General features: G+C 34.8%; 4 protein-coding genes across 4 annotated transcripts; 1 reads left to right on the top strand and 3 right to left on the bottom strand.

Annotated features, from left to right (window-relative positions):
* Positions 1 to 470: 470 nt before the first annotated feature.
* LOC124831594 (Pentatricopeptide repeat (PPR-like) superfamily protein) lies at positions 471 to 2,685 on the bottom strand. Its single transcript, XM_047305630.2, has one exon. The coding sequence runs from the start codon at positions 2,640 to 2,642 to the stop codon at positions 618 to 620; it is 2,025 nt and encodes a 674-aa protein (XP_047161586.1). The 5' UTR covers positions 2,643 to 2,685; the 3' UTR covers positions 471 to 617.
* Positions 2,686 to 4,786: 2,101 nt separating this feature from the next.
* Positions 4,787 to 5,842, top strand: LOC124831598 (PRA1 family protein F3-like). The gene has a single exon (XM_047305635.2). It carries the CDS (start codon positions 5,000 to 5,002, stop codon positions 5,591 to 5,593), a length of 594 nt encoding a protein of 197 aa, XP_047161591.1. The 5' UTR covers positions 4,787 to 4,999; the 3' UTR covers positions 5,594 to 5,842.
* A 5,748-nt stretch (positions 5,843 to 11,590) lies between these two features.
* LOC148199196 (uncharacterized) lies at positions 11,591 to 14,071 on the bottom strand. The gene is made up of 5 exons (XM_088112063.1): positions 13,931 to 14,071; positions 13,666 to 13,743; positions 13,068 to 13,130; positions 12,762 to 12,952; positions 11,591 to 12,364 (listed from the first exon to the last, which is right to left on the bottom strand). The coding sequence occupies exons 1-5, from the start codon at positions 14,018 to 14,020 to the stop codon at positions 11,692 to 11,694; spliced, it is 1,095 nt and encodes a 364-aa protein (XP_087968189.1). The 5' UTR covers positions 14,021 to 14,071; the 3' UTR covers positions 11,591 to 11,691.
* Positions 14,072 to 16,010: 1,939 nt separating this feature from the next.
* Positions 16,011 to 17,478, bottom strand: LOC148199195 (uncharacterized). The gene is made up of 2 exons (XM_088113860.1): positions 16,490 to 17,478; positions 16,011 to 16,357 (listed from the first exon to the last, which is right to left on the bottom strand). The coding sequence occupies exons 1-2, from the start codon at positions 16,893 to 16,895 to the stop codon at positions 16,143 to 16,145; spliced, it is 621 nt and encodes a 206-aa protein (XP_087969986.1). The 5' UTR covers positions 16,896 to 17,478; the 3' UTR covers positions 16,011 to 16,142.

The following is a 17,478-nucleotide window of genomic DNA, read 5'->3' as shown; positions in this document are numbered from 1 at the left end:
CAAAATCATTAGCATGAGTGGATACAAACAACCAAAAAATGCATTTTACATTTGATAGGAAATTAATTCGTTATATGTCAATTACAATATAACTTCAGTAGTTTGGAAGAAGATGTGCCTATTCAAGTTTTTTCATACGGGATACCATTACTTCCAAACTTAAAACTAACTAGTGAACAAATCAACAGATCCCAAACTAATATCTTCATGGTTAAAGATTGCAGGCCATCTCTTATGCAAAACTATATATATCACTAGGTTCAGGGTTCTAAAATTTTAACAATGGCATGAATTGCAATATTGAAACCTTGATAAGGTTACTTTTATCCAAATAATATTTAGAACTCCAGACTCCCAAAAGTTTGAAGAGAGAGGCACTTGAAATTAGCTTCTAAATTAGCTCTTTTATTATCTTCAAAGGCTACAAATTCATATATGAATTATATAAACACATAATTTGGTGGAGAAGCTCAGAGAAAATCTTATGAACCGTACACTATGGAACAAATTTACAAATACATAAGAACTTACAAATTTTGTGCCAAAAGGTACATGTGAGGATTCTGGATTGTTTAACATTCTATAAATCTTTCAAAAGGAAAAGATGGCGGTCTCTTTTACAAGAAAGAACTCATTTGTTCAAATCTTTGAGCTTTCTCTAGTTGACCATTGCGGGTAAGTAGTTGCACCAAAATTGCAAAGTGTTCCTTAGATGCTTCAATTTTATATTTAGGCATTAAATTGAAGATTCTACAAGCATCATCAACAAATCCAGCTCTGTCACATATAGATAGAATGGCTGCAAAAGTGAAGTGATTCGGAGAAGATCCCATATGATCAAAAAGGCTAATTGCATCGTGATACAGTTCATTATATCCATACGCCTTTATAAGAGCAGTCCATGTTATAGAATCTTTAACGGGGACTGCATTAAACACCAACTTAGCCTTGTTAACATCTCGAAATGAGCCATACGTATTTATAAGTTCTGCAGAAACAAAAGGAATTGATCCAAAGTTCTTTTTCAAGATCTGCCCATGAATCTCCTTCCCAAGCTTTACAAGTTTTAGTTCACCACAAACACTCAACATCCTTGCTATAGCAACAGAATCAGGCCTGTACTTTGTCAATTGCATTGATCTCATCACACCAAGTGCTTCACACAGATGTCCATTTTTTATCAATGAATCAATCATGGCAGTCCACGAAATCACATTCCTTTCTTCCATATTATCAAATAATCTTCTAGAATACTCAACAACACCACACTTAGAGTACATCATCATCAATTGAGAAGTTATAGACACATTAGGCAGAAACCAACGTTTCAAAGCATAAGCATGAATTTGCCTCCCTTGTTCCAGAGCCCTCAATTGTGCACAGACTGGAAGAACAGTCGCAATCGTCACCATATCAGGCTTGAATCCTTCTTGCTGCATCCAAATGGTGGACCTCAATGCCTGCTCAAGTTTTCCATTCACAGCATACCCCGCCATCAGAGCCGTCCAACAAACCACATTCCTCTCCTTGGAACCATAAAAAACCCGTCTAGCCGAAATCATATCCCCACACTTGCAATACATATCAATCAAAGCAGACTGAACCGGCACCTGCTTAGAGTAAGATTTCGTTTTCAAAACATAAGCATGAAACTCCTGACCCAACCTCCTTGCACAAACCTCCCCAACCACAGGAACCGCAATTGCAATCACAACCGAATTCGGCTTCACTCCCTCCTTCACCATCCACCTCACGTACTCCAACACCTCCCTCTGCATTCTATTGTGTGCAAACCCAGCAAGCATCGCCCCCCACGCGACAATATCCCTCTCAGGAATTTCCTCAAACACACGGCAAGCAAGCCTAACCTTCCCACACTTGAAGTACATATCAATTAAACTGGTTCTAAGAATGTAGTTATCAAAAAATCCATTCTTAATCAAAAGCGCATGAGTCTTCAAGCCTTCCGAAAACGCCGATGCGCCGGCGAAGCTCTTGATCACATTGGAGAAACTGTACACATTCAGCTGAACCCCCAATGCCCTCATCTCCGCATAAGTCTTAAGCAACTCAATGTACTGCCTTTCCCCAGAAACCACAGTCCCTCTGAGCAAAGCGTTCCAGGGGTAGACACTCTCACAGGGCAATCCATCAAACAGTTTACGCGCCTCTTCCGACGACCCACATGAGGTGTACATTTGAACCAACTTTGTCCGCAAGAAGACGTTGTTTTCGAGTCCATTGATTCTGATATGGATGTGAACTTCCCTCCCTTGTGATAATGACTTGGTACGTATGCACGCGGCGATGACAGAAGAGAAAGTTGTGGCATCCACGGGAATGCCACGTTGGTCCACGTAGTCCAAGATGGTCAGAGCTTCCTTGAGCTTGTTCTCGCGAGCGAAACGCTTTATGTCTTTGTAGATGAAGATTGGGTTTTTGTTGTGGAGAGGTAAGGAACACGGAAACGCGTCCTTTTCTGTGAACGGTTTTATCTTCTTGGTCCTGTGCTTTCTGGGAGTGGTGAATCTGGGAGGTCTCCTTTGCTGGGTTTTGGAAGCTGTAAAGCTGAAGACTTGGAAAATGTTGGGTGTTGAGTTTTGATGGAAACCCAAAGAGAGAGATGAAACAGAGTTTTCCATGGCTAACTCTTACCTAACAGAGGATTTCTTTTCTGCTGCATGCTTTTAGCAGAACACTAGATGTCAGATATTTTTTCTGATGCATGTCTTTTAGCATAACATTATCAAACTGCTATTTTTTTTAGGATTAATAGCCAATTTAGTCTCCACTTTTATTGAAAAATCTCAATTTAGTCTCTCGTTATAAAAGTGTTTTACATTAGTCCTAACTTTTAAAATAGTGGGTCAGATTGGTCCTTTCGTTAAATATAAGTTAACGAAATTAAAGGATGATGATGTGACACAGCTTAAAGCTGATGTGTTAGATTGGTCCCTCGTTAGCTTTAAGTTGTGTCACATCATCATCCATTAATTTTATTAACTTATATTTAACAGAAAGGACCAATCTGACCCACTATTTTAAAAGTTAGGACTAATTCAAAACAATTTTATAACGAGGGACTAAATTGAGATTTTTCAACCAAAGTGAGGACTAAATTGGCTATTAAACCTTTTTTTTATTCAGTTTCAAAATTAAAGAAAAATTAAAATATTCTTCATAGCCTAAGTTAGTTAAAATCATCTTTTATACAAACTAATATGAGAGAAGTTCAAAATTACTTTATATAAATTAATTTTAATTTATAAAAGGATGTTATGTCTCTTATTTTCTTCTTCCATATGTTTGGAAACATTCGCAACATTACTCCAATTACTTCAACCACCAATAAAACAATACAACTTAATCAACATTTTGATATTTTTATAAATAACGTAGAATGTATTTTTTTTTAATGAACGTGATAAGGTGAAAGCAAGACATACACAAAGGAAAAAATATTTTTTATTATTATTACAAAGTTATATTAACCAAACCATTTTATTTTATTTATTTTTTGTAACATTTTACGTTGTACACACAAAATGTAAACTCGATGAAGGAATTTTGAGGATTATATTATAGTATTATTATCATTGAATGTTCAATTCGTGGCTAAATTCATTCAACGGTCTTATGCATTAAATATTCAACATTTGTAAGTTCATAGAAGGTCCCCAATTTTGACTTCAATTAGTCGCTTGCCAAATATTTTACTAGCTATCCTAACCTAAGCACTTAAACAAAAAAAAGAACACTACATATTTTTATTGCATTAAAATAATATAATTCCCAGAAATTTTCATATTTTTATTACATTAAAATAATACAGTTCCAAAAGATATGTACTTTTATAAATATAAGTTTTTTATAGTAATTACTTTTAAATAAAAAAAATTATATAATTATTTTTGTAAGTTGACAAATGATACCAGTTTATTATGTAAAATTGGTTTTTGTAATTTTAATTGTATTTATTTAGATAAAAACACTAAAATAATGTAGTTTCTTTTTAAAATTATTAAAATATAATAAATTAAAAAATTACGAAAGTGAATAAATTGTTCTATGATTTTAATATAAAAGATCTTTTATATTTTAAGTTAAAATCATATTAAATCGCAACAACTTTAGTATAATATCTTTTAAACTAAAATCGTATTAAGTTGATATAACTTTAGTTTAATATTTATAAAAATTGTGTTAAACTAACATAATTTCAATTTAAAATATTTTATAATGAAGGAGTGTAAATTTAACATACTTCAATTTTAAAAATGTTTTAAACTAAAGTCACGGTATATTGACATAACTTTTTCGCAATAAAATTGTCAGTTTAATATAATTTCTCTATTTTTGTAATTTTTTTAAAATGTTTTATTTTTGTAATTATCATAAGTTAGACGTATGGAGATAGAAGGAGTCTTCCATCTACATTTAAGTTTTGCTATTAGCCCAATGCACACTCTGCATAACTTTCTTCGCTTCCCTTTGTTTCCTTTTGACACGAAATCAACTTCAGCTGAAAGATACTATACTTTGTATTAAACTAATCTACAAACTTATCTGAAGGACTTTTAAAAAAATTCCAAATCTTGAGACTAATCCAATCACAAACAAACAGTTTTGCTCTTTCTCCCTAATTACCAATACTAGAGAAATTGTGATGCTATCTACAAGTCTAGAACTAGGTAATTAAAAATTAACCAATAACTACAGAGTTTTATGGTGAAGTTTGTATTCTGTGGGTAATGGTTGACAGGTTCTCAGTGCGCAAATTATTTTCAAAGTCTTCTTCTAGTCAACCAGCTATTCTGAGAGCAATTTCTTTGAATCTGTTATTTACATATTCTATATATGCATCAAGTTGGTCCAAATTAAACTCAGAAAGTTATATACGAGTCTATATCCTCCTTACTATCTTACTAGTTTTCTTTGAGACGTTTTTTGAGTAATCTTTTTCATATTATTTGTTCTTCCAACTTCCACTTCAAGTTTCATGGCAAACTATGGAGCCAAACAGAGAATTCCTTCCTCTCCACCACCACCATCATCCACTGACCCTAATGAACGACAACCAAAAGGGTCTCAAGAAATTTTCTATGCCAACTTCAGAGTCTACTGCCCCATCAACATACCACCATCATCAGAAGCTGCAGGAGTCCGAGTCATGAGAAACATAGGGAGTTTTGGCTTGTACTACACACTCTTCGTGTGGATCATACTCTTCATAACCCTCATCCCTAGCCGTAAGGTGTCCTTGATTCTGTTGGTGATCATGACCTATGTGACAACCATTTACTGTTTAATTCTGAGGGCGTTTCCAAACTCTGTTGTGCTTCACAGAATCATAGATAAAAGGGTTGTGTTGACTTTGCTGGCTGTTGCAACTGCAGTGCAGCTGATTTTGACAGAGGCAGGTATTCATCTTGCAGTGACTTTGGCCAGTAGTGCGCCCTTAGTTTTGGTTCATGCTGTTTTGTGGGCTAGTTTTGATGCCTTTGAGGTTGAGACTGCTTCTGCTAAAGGAGAACTGGTTCCTCTCACTGGCCATGATGAAAGTGTTGCTGAGAATAATTCTGATGCTGTTTAAATTTTTGTGGCCTCAGTCTTCACTATCTTTATTTAGTGTTGTTTACATAAACATGATGGATGATTTTATTTTTATTTTTTAGAAGAAAAGCATTGTTATACTTCAAATAATATTGCAAAAAATAAATTAAGTACGTATGGATGTAATAAAAGTAGGCAAATGGATCCATATGCCCCAAAGTCCAATGGATTGTTATGTACCATTCAATGATAATTAATGCATCTTTTCAAAATTTCAGTTCTAAATAAATCATCTTAATTTCCAACTGTGGGGGGATGGCGAATTTATTATACACTTATATGTACCACACACATCTATGTCAACTAATATTTAGAAAAATTAAGTTTTATTAATTTTTACTACATCTTAATTATTATATAATAATTTTTGTATTTAATTTAACTACTTTTTGTTAATCTCATTTTATGACTAAGATTATTCTTAAAATGTAAATTTTAACTTAATTTAACTTTATAAAATCAGTTTATATTCATTTATATATTGTAAATTTATGTTATTTTTAGTTTATTTAAGATCTTTAACATTTTCTCACAGTGAAATATATACATATTAAATTTGAAACTAGATACTAATGATGATTTCATAGCAACATGATAACAGTGACGTAATAGACCTCATAGCAAATTTCATTAGGATACATTTCGGATAGCCCTGATCGCATCTTAAAGTGAGGTTTATATACTTTATATGTTGTAAAGTATTCTTAACTTTAGATGATGTGCTGTCTCAAACAATTACAACTTAGAATTTTCCCTTGGTTTGTTTTTAGAGGACATTAAAAAATTCGAATGGTTGCAAATCACCAGCTCGTTGGAGAACATTGTTTTCAAACAATCAACAAAGTCATGTCGAAATTTTCATCATTCAAACCATAAAGATAATCACCAGCTATAGACAATGGAGAACCCTATTTTCTATCTTAACCGACTCAGGGGTAGAAAAGTAAAAGACCAGCTGCCTTTACCCTTAAACGAGTAATACACACGTGACAAGAGAGAGAAAAGAGAGAAGTCGAGAGTATGAGAGGAAAGGTAGAGCGAGACGCTCTGCTAGGGTTTCCCCCCTTCTTCTACAAGCGTCAGACACAGCCTTCACACACCGGAATCAGCCAAGTAACCAGAGTCAGAAACAGCAAGCAACCGAGAACACACAGGTACTGAATAATACTTCTTCAATTTTTCATTAACAAGAATAGTATGAGATTACAGCTTTTATACATGAAAATAAACTGAAACTAACTGAAAACTGAAATATTGTTTTGTTTATTCTAACACTCCTCCTAAACAAAACATGATTTTCGAAGAAAAACCCCTTTTCACCGATTGAATCGGTAAAACTCTTGCCTCTGCTAATTCTAAGTGTTTTCCACCGATTAATATTCGGTAAAGATGCTTCCTTTGACCTTGGAAACGATTTTCACCGATTAAACTCGTGAAAACACTTTCCTCCAGGCAGATCTCCTCTCTGAGATGAAAACCCTAGGTTTTCATGGCTCTTTTCTGTTGACCTACACTGATCTCCACCTTTTTTACTCCGATCTGCTTTCTAAGTATTAGAAAGCGTTCACCTTTCAGCGCCTTAGTGAGTATGTCTGCAATCTGGTCCTCGGATCTGCAGTATACCACTTCGAGCTTTCCTTTGCTAACTTGTTCCCTGATGTAGTGGAAACGAGTTTCAATATGTTTGCTCTTGCCATGAGATGTAGGATGTTTGGTCAGGTCTATGGCTGACTTGTTGTCCACAAGTAGTCTGACCTTCCCCTCTACTCCAATCTTCAATTCACTTATCAATGAACTCAGCCAAGCTGCCTGACATGTGGCTTCACAGGCTGCAATATATTCTGCCTCGCACGATGAAAGAGCCACTACTGGTTCTTTTATAGAGCTCCAAGAAATTGGTGCTCCACTTAAGAAAAATACATACCCAGCAGTACTCTTCCTATCACTTTTGTCTCCACACCAATCTGAGTCAGAGTAAGCATTAATTCGTACCTCTCCTTCTGATTCTCCTCCTGGCAGTAAAATCCCAAAGGTATGTGTACCTTTTAGATATCTTAGAATCCGTTTAATGGCAATCAGATGGGAAATTCTAGGATTTTGCATATATCTGCTAACCAGACCCACACTGTAACTGATGTCTGGCCTAGTATTACACAAGTATCTTAGGCTTCCAACCATTTTCCTGTATTCAGTAGGGTCAACACCTTCCTCTTCAGGATCCTTCTCAAGTTTCAACCCTACCTCTGTTGGAGTATTAGCAGAGTTGCAATGAAGCATGTTAAACTTGTTTAACATGTCCAATGTATATCTGGACTGATGCATCACCAATCCCTCATCAGTTTTAGTGACTTCAATCCCAAGAAAGTAGTTTATCTGCCCCAAATCACTCATTTCAAATTCCTGTAACATTTGGACTTTGAAATTAGCAATTTTTTCAACACTGCTTCCTGTGATTAGCATATCATCCACATACAAGCATACTATTAACATATATTTTCTTTCATTATGCTGATAACACTGAACGTACACTCCATGTTCAGATGCACACTTCTCAAACCCGATGTTACTCATGAACCCATCTATCCTCTAGTTCCAGGCCCTTGGAGCCTGCTTGAGCCCATACAGAGCCTTCTTCAATCTGTATACTTTGTCAGGATGCTTCTTGACTTCAAATCCCTGAGGCTGGACCACATACACTTCTTCCTCCAGATTACCATTTAGAAATGCAGACTTTACATCTAATTGATGTAAGGTCTAGTTGAGTTGTGTTGCCACAGAGGCCACCAGTCTAATTGTCTCCATTCTGGCCACAGGTGCAAATACTTCTTCATAGTCTATTCCTGCCTGCTGCAAGAACCCTTTTGCCACCAATCTGGCCTTGTACCTCGTCACCACACCTTGTGGATTTATTTTGGACTTATAAATCCACTTAAGTGCTATTGGTTTCTTGTTGGGAGGCAACTCAGTTAATTCCCAGGTCTGGTTCTTCTCAATTGAACCTAGTTCTTCTAGCATAGCCTTGTACCACCTTTTGTCTTTCACAGCTTGTTCAAACTCCATTGGTTCAGATTCTGCTATCAAGGCATAGTGAACAAAATTTCCCTCTGATGAAACAGTTGCATCATAGGCTAGATCATAATCTCTCATATGTGCTGGTAGCTAAGTAATTCTAGATGACCTTCTAACACTCTCCTCCCTCCTGAATACCTCTGGTTCTGCTATAGGTTCATCTTCCAACTCAATGGTTGGTCCTCCATCTTCTTTTGACTCCCACTGCCATGACCTAGTTTCATCAATTATCACATCTCTGCTGATAGAAGTTGTCCCTGTTGTAGGATTATACAGCTTGTATCCACCTGTAACATGATACCCCACCAGTATCAATGGAACTCCTCTATCATCCGGTTTCTTTCTCAGTTGATCTGGTACATGTTTATAACATAGGGAACCAAAAATCTTTAGATGCTTTACATCTGGTTTTACTCCTGCCCAGGCCTCCTCTGGTGTAACATCATTTAGTCTCTTTGTTGGAGATAAATTCAAGATATAGGTGGCTGTCATCACAGCCTCACCCCATAGAAAACTAGGCAATTCCTTGCTCTTCAACATGCATCTCACCATGTTTAAAATAGTTTTGTTCTTCCTCTCTGCTGCCCCATTGTGTTGAGGTGTGTAGGGAGGAGTAATTTCATGAACTATTCCCTCTCTTTCACAGTAATTTCTGAACTCAGTGGAGGTATACTCTCCTCCTCCATCTGTTCTCAGAATGTTTAACTTCTCACTTTGCCTTTCAACCATATTCTTAAACTGTTGAAACTGTTGTAGAACCTCACTTTTTCTTTTCAATAAGTAGACCCAACACTTTCTGGTCCAGTCATCTATGAATAATAGAAAATACCTGCTGCCCCCAAGTGTTTCTACTTGCATGGGTCCACATACATCTGAATACACTACCCCAAGTTTTTCTGCTGATTTATGGGGTAAGACCTTTTTAAAACTTCCCCTTGTTTGTTTGCATTGAACACATTCCTTGCAAACAGTTCCTAGAATATCAACCTTAGGTAAGCCCATCACCATATTTTTTTGGCTTAACTGGAATAGATCTTGGAAATTTAAATGTCCAAATCTGAGGTGCCACATCCATTCCTCCTTACTCTCTGTTGCAGTAAAACATTTGTGATCTACTGCCTACATTACTACTTTGAAAGTCTTATTTTGTGACAGCTGAGCCTGCACAACCACTATCCCATTCTGATTAAAGATGCTAAGGCAATTGTCCTCCATCTTCATCATGTAACCCTTCTGTAACAATTGTCCCAGACTTAGCAGATTAGTTTTCAAACCAGGTACAAACAGTACCTCTTCTATTATTACTTCTCTGCCATCTTCACCTCTCAGCACCACTCTGCCAGATCCCTCAGCTTCCAAACTGCTGTTGTCAGCAAATCTAATTTTCCCATGTTCAACCCCCTGCATTCTCACAAACCAATCCTTTCTCCCGATCATATGAGTGGAGCATCCCGAGTCTAGGTACCATACTGTGCTTTCTGGTTGTTTTTCATCATCTTGGGCCATCAATATCACTGCTTCAGAGTCTGAGTCTTCCTCCTGTGCCAAATTTGCCAATTTCTTGGGTTTATTTTTCACCCCTTCTCCTTTCCAGCACTCTTTGGCATAATGACCTAGTTTCTGGCAGTTGTAGCATTTTACCTTCTTCTTGTCAAATTTCCACTCAGCATCTGAATTCTTTGAATTTTTCACCTTCCCTGACCCACTAGACTCTACTCCTTGTTGATCCTGTGAGTCTTTCCCTTTTTAGAACACTTTTACTCCTTTCTTGAATCCTTTCCAGCCTTTCAACTGTGATCTGGCCTGTAGGGCTTGCTCGTGACACTGTTTGTGCTCATTGATGCGAAATTCATGAGCCTCTAATGAGTTCAACAGCTCTTCAATTTCCATGGTTTCCTTCCTTCGGGTCTCCTCAATAGCAACCACAACATTGTCAAATCTGGATGATAGAGTTCTCAAAATTTTGTCAACAATGTACTCATCAGAATTTACAAGCCCTCATTTTATTCACCAATTCTTGTACCTTATCAAAGTAATCAACCACAGTTTCACTCTCATCCATGACTAAAATCTCAAACTGTCTTCTCAATGCCTGCAATTTCACCTTTGTGTTTCTGTCTCCATCACCATAGGTCTTCACTAGGATGTCCCATACCTCCTTAGCAGTAGCAGCCTTGGAGATCTTGTTAAAGATCTTTGGGCTGACACACTGGTATAACAAGAATCTTGCCTTGCTGTCCAGTTTCACTTGCAGCTTGTAATTCTTTTTCTCTTCTTCAGTAGCCCTGTCACTCAACTCAGGCAATTCGTCTTCTATCACCTCTGAAACATCTTCGAAACCGAAGATGGCTTGCATCTTGATGCGTCAGTCATCAAACTACTTCCCATCAAACACTGGTAATGGTCCTTGTATTCCTCCAAATCTCGCCATTCTTTCTTGCTGAAATCTTGTGGTTTCTTTGATTTTCACACAGCCAAAGACTCCTACTTTTCTCTTTTTGATACACCCACTTCCAGATAAAGATTACACACCCACTTCACAATTTCACCAGGAAACAGCCACAACTCTTGATACCATATTAGACTCAGGGGTAGAAAAGTAAAAGACCAACTGCCTTTACCCTTAAACGAGTAATACACACGTGACAAGAGAGAGAAAAGAGAGAAGCCGAGAGTATGAGAGGGAAGGTAGAGCGAGACGCTATGCTAGGGTTTTCCCCCTCCTTCTACAAGCGTCAAACACAGCCTTCACACACCGGAGAACACACCGGAATCAGCCAAGTAACCAGAGTCAGAAACAGCAAGCAACCGAGAACACACAGGTACTGAATAATACTTCTTCAACTTTTCATTAACAAGAATAGTATGAGATTATAGCTTTTATACATGAAAATAAACTGAAACTAACTGAAAACTGAAATATTGTTTTGTTTATTCTAACAAACCGTGTGACAAATTCATCCTATTACAAATGAGATTAGTCTTTCACCAAAAACTATGGCAGGAAAATTATTCAAATACCAAAAAATTCACCATAACCCAACACTGGAAAGACACCAAGAACTCATCACTTTGCTCCTCCATCTTAGCAAAAAGCACAAGCAAGAGCAGAACAAGAAGGATCAAAACAAAACCAAGAACCCCTAAACATGAAAACAAGATGCCACTCAATCTAAACGTGCCACAAGCGACATTAAATCCTGATGCTATAGCAACCAACACAGATAAAGAGTACAGAAGAGCAATGCACAGCATAGAGATAATAGGCACCCTAAAAGCCAAAGACCAAACCACCACTATTGTGTACACAAAACTCACTATGAACATTCCACTCCATATTATGGCCGGTAAGAACCCAGTTGAGGCTTGCCACAGACTTAAAATTGGTGTCTTTGAGATGTTTGTTGAGCTTGTTAAGGATTGGGATATATTCTGAAAAGGGTTACCCAAACCAGATAAAAGTGCTACTTGAACTCCACACAACTTCACTGCTAGTGCAGCACGATGTTCTTGTGGACAAATTATCTCTGTTGAGCAGAACTGTATGAATTCTTTGCACATGGAAGCACTAATGTAAGAATCATTTTCTGTCAATCCTAGGCCTCCACGCTGTGAAGTTTTGCTTGTGTTTTTTATGTTTATCACATGGGAAGAGGAAGAAGATAAAGCACATTTCTTGTTTCTGTCCATAGTAGAAAGAATCAGTCAAATAAATTACTATGATTCTCACTGATGTTTATTCCGATACAATCAAAATTCTCATGTCACTTTGTGTGTCTCTAAAAGTAAATTCTTTATCCTTTATTTTCTTAACATGGCTTTTTAAAATAAAAGTGTGATAAAATTATCAAATACTAAAGTGCATAATGTTTGTAATGTGATAATCTTAATATCATTATAGTGGAATTCAGAATAGTACTGATTTCAATTAAATTTGAATATGATTTATCAATTCTTTTCCAGAGGAAAAAAACTATTCTGGGAATTCAAGATTTATAGGTATTGGAAATGTCCAACCTTAATTAATACTAAGGTACAATTTTTTTCTAGATTGAACAAGCAAATTAATCAGATAACTAACATTGTCAATGTAGTTGCGTTTCTTTCTCTGGTTTTTGGTGAGTGTGTACGTAGAGTCGTTGTTGTTAGGCTTTTGAATTGACTTTTCAAGCTGCTTTTGGCCCTTTTCCTGGTCGCTTTCTGTGATCCACTCTTCTTCATCTTCCTCCTCAATAATACAGGCTTTATTGTTAGGCAATATTTTATCATGCTGCATTGCATTTGGAGTAAAAATCATATATACAATTTAATGATCTCAGCATCCCTTCAAAGTTCTATATGTAATTCAAAAGGGTACTAAAATGAAATTATGGTGGTGATCTTACCTCATAATATATGGCAGTTCTCAAGTACGCTATTGTTCTCAGTAACTCCTTATTTGTAGGGTACTTTTCATGCAAACACAATGTATATATATGTTAGAATGGAGGGAGGGGGAAGAAAAACAAAGAAAACACACAAAACAGAGATGACCATAATGATAAACTTGATAAGAAGGAAGAAAATATCAGGGTAAGAACTGTTTAGACCTTTTAATTTTTTTGGCAAAAATGGTCAAACTGATACTCAGATACTAGTTTTGTTATAAATCAATGAACTTGTCTGCTAATTTTAGTGTCATAAGTTTCACTGAAGAGAGACCAAGTTCATCTTTTATGATAAATATATGATCAATCAAGTCACATCAAGTCACATATTTTTAAGATCTATGAACTAAATGAATTTTGAACCAAATTTGAAAAATAAAAAAACTCATTTAACCTACAAGATTGAATACATGCTTGATTAAAGTTAAAAGAACAAAGTACTTTTATTACAGAAACAACAATTATTTTCTTCTTCTATTCATACATTAGAATGCACAATTCGATCTCAAATTTCATTATGTAACTTCAGATCAAACATATTCTAACACTTTCAAACCTCAATTTGTTTCTCTGGAATTCTTCCTGCAGACCCTCGACGCGATTTCCTGTATATGATTGGATTTGGTTGTCTTGTCTTTGTTGTAATTTCGAAATTTGCAACACAAAAAGATCAGTTAAAGCAAATAAGAGAGTCAAGTTTTAATAAGAAATGCTCATAGAAAATATTAACTGCATAACTTGCAGAAAGCACAAGGCTACTTTTGTGTACAAAATTAAGTCCGATTCAACTGAGAGAAAGCAAGGTGTACATAATAACTTACAGGTTTTCTTGGAAGCAAGAAGTTCTTGTTTACACTGTTCTCTCTGACATGTTCAGGAACTGAAGAAATACTCAAAGAATCCATGATCATACGAGAGGATTATCAAGATGAAAAGTGTAAAATATTTCGCTTCCGGCTTCCAAGATCACACCACAGAAACTTTAAACCCTCTAGTCAATGTCAGTGGTGGAATCAATTTGTTACTGCTTAATTAGCTCATTCACAGAAGTTTCTTCCCCCTATGCTTTGTGTTTTTCAACGACAATTTTTGAATTTTCAAAGTACATAAATGGTGTAAACGCCGACTTTTTTACTACATAGTTTTATTTTTAGTATGTGTACATTTTAGCAGTTTGGTACCGACATTTGTATAATTTTAGAGGTGGGACATGGACTATGATTTAGACGTGGAGATGAGATTAAATAATAAATAATATTCATATCTTTACTATAAATAATATAATAAATAAGAATATTATGAGTTTGTGGAGATAGTTTTTTTTATATTTGAGATTATTATTTTATTCTTCGATATGTCCTATAATTTCTATCTAACCAAGAGAGTCTTTCTCACTGTATACAAAAAAAAAAAAATAGTTGAAAACTTAAATTATCTTAATATTAATGGTAGTGACGTTTCCTTTGTCATTAACGGTGACTCAATTCTTCATTTGCAATCATTTGAATATTAAAATACATATGTTAGAAAACATTTACTATATGTTACACTAATCATCCTAAAATTTTCTTGATGTTAATTGAACGGTATCTCTTTATGATAATGATATTATCCAAGATCTTATATTTAACTTAATTTCTTGGACGAAAAGTGTTTGTGCAAAATTTAATGCAGAAATAAAATATAAAATTATGACCTCCAATTAGTTGTAGATTTGTTTGGTTTAATTAAATTATAATTTGGAGATGACAATTATACTGCTTTTCATATTAACTGTAATTTTACATTGGATAAAAAAATAAAATATATTAAAATTGATTGTCATTTTATTAAAAAAAGTTGTATCAAAAAATATAATAACTGAATTTGTTACCTCAAATGATTAATTAGTATATATTTTTAGTATGTTTTTCCATATACTTAAAATTAATTATTATAACAAGTTTGATACGATTTATTACAGTGTATTAAATGTTGTTAAGATATTAATAGTTACAATATTTTATGGTAGTTAAAATATTATATGTATTTAAACTTAACTTATATTTTCTTTTATTATTTTTCAGTATAAATATATTATTTTATTTGTATTTTCTGCACAAAAGAAATTAACCTTATGTCTAATTTTCACAATATATATGCAAAAATATTGTCCTTTGCCTCAACCTTGATCACCTATCTTATCTACTTAGGATATGGTTGATCACATGTTACTACCAAGGTTACATTAAACATTAAGAAATTTGTGAGAACTTATTAATTAAGAACGTATGATTGTGTGGGACATGTTATGTCTATGGTGACCGTCTAGGGTGATTACGAATCAATCTAATTGGCTTATATGTCGAATTTTGAGAACTAGCAAAAATAAAAGTTAATTATTTGAATTGGTGAACTTTTCGTTTCATTTATAAATGTTTTTTATATATTTTTTCTCCAGTAATGTTTTACCTCAATTGTATGTGCTCCTCTCAGTACAAAAATATTCCACGAAATAATTCATGTTTATTTTAGCTTACTAAAGCCGAGAATGAATTTAAAGACTTTTAACATCTCATCAACTTAAGTAGTTATTTCTTATTACCAGATTTAAAAGTCAACACTGACAAAAAAATTTAAAAATACGTTTAAATAGATATATATTTAACTTCTTAAACTTTTTTATTTTGATGAATTTAAAAAAAAAAAGTGGTAAAATTATTTTATAACCTTTTAAAATATTAAAATTAGTTAAACCAAGCACATATTTTGTTATTATCATTTCGGAAATCAAGAAAATAAATACTATTTTTTTCTAAAATTATGTTCTTAAACTATATAAGTCCCTGGTTACCCAAAAACTACATAAATCCTTATTTGTTTTTTCAAAGTTTAAAAATTCGAAAGCTCACTCGAATCATCTACAAAGAAAATTATATATAAGTAAACAGATATTATAACTATGAACATTTTTCCTTTAATTTGCAAGAATCCGCAGCTACCTACCACCTTGCAATGGCAATTTAAAACCATATGTACACAACAAATCAAACTTTAAACATTATCTATGCCCTTAGCTCCACACGTACATCTATTATGACAAGCAACAGAAGCAAATTCTCTGGTACAAGAATCATCCTCAATCTCAAAGGCATGGTGACTAACCCACAAAACTGCATGCACCAAAACCAAAGGCACAGCACAAGCCAAAGTCACTGCAAGATGAATCCCAGCCTCAGTCAAAATCAGCTGCACTATTGCTGCAAACACTAGCAAAGCCAAGACAAACCTTTTATCAATGCTTCTGTGAAGGAAAACAGATTTCGGGTATGCCCTTAGAAGTAAACAGTAAAGGACTGTCACATAGGTCATGATGACCAGCAAAATCAATGAGATCTTACGATGAGGAATGAGGACAATGAAGAGAATGATCCACACAAAGAGTGTGTAGTATAAGCCAAGGTTCTCCAAGTTTCTGATGACACGAAGTGCTGCAACTTCTGAGGTCAAGGGCATGTTGAAGGGCCAGTAAATTTTGAAATCAGTGTATAACTTTTCGTGATGCCCTTTTGGTTCATAAGTGTCTAAGGTGGATGATGAAGGTGTCGTGGTGGTGGAGGGTGTTCTTTGTGTAGCTCCAAAGTCTGCCATAAGATTTGAAGTGCAGTTTGGAGGATCACAGAATGGCTCAATAGAAATACCTCTTCTGTTAAACCACAAATTAGTGAAGTTTATTGCAAATGCACCACAGAAAGTAGAAGGGTAGAAGTATGGTGGGTACATGTTGTGTAATTGAATGAAATTCATATAGGTATATAGAAGCTTTGCTATTGATTTTATTTTCTAGTCCAGGACAAGACCTTTTTCTCATAAAGACTAGGAGAATGTCATCAAGGAAATTTCGTAAAAGAAATGCACAACATTAGGAAGCTTCTTTGTTGTTTCTGATGTTGCTCTCAGTTTAACTTTTTGGACCTTTGTGACTGTGTCCATCCAAAGTAGCTTAAAATTTAAGAAATGTTGTTCTTAATTTATAATTTTGAAAGAGTAAGGAATGAAAATAATGTGTTTAGACAAACCAACTTGGATTTAGTGATATTTACACTAAAACTATATTGTCAAAAAAAAATGTTTCTAAAATAAATTTTTGCAAACACATATTTAATCACCTGGTCAGTAATAATTGCGATAAGTATTAAAAAGGGTATCTTATTTTTATATCTATCAAACAGAGGACTAATATGAAATGTGTGTACTTAAAAGAGGAGTTTAAACCACTGTTCATATTCAGTGTTTTCTACGATCATATTCAAGAATCCCAGACTGAAAACACAGGGAGAGAGATTCAGCCCTTAACTTTGAGAAATGTTTCGAATGTAAAATTTTAGAC

This window comes from Vigna umbellata, chromosome 4 (genome assembly GCF_029865625.1).
Source record: "Vigna umbellata cultivar VRB3 chromosome 4, Vumbellata_1.0, whole genome shotgun sequence".
Classification (NCBI taxonomy): Eukaryota; Viridiplantae; Streptophyta; class Magnoliopsida; order Fabales; family Fabaceae; genus Vigna; species Vigna umbellata.
The sequence above is the reverse complement of the archived record's forward strand: the minus strand, read 5'-3'. Positions and strand labels throughout refer to the sequence as shown.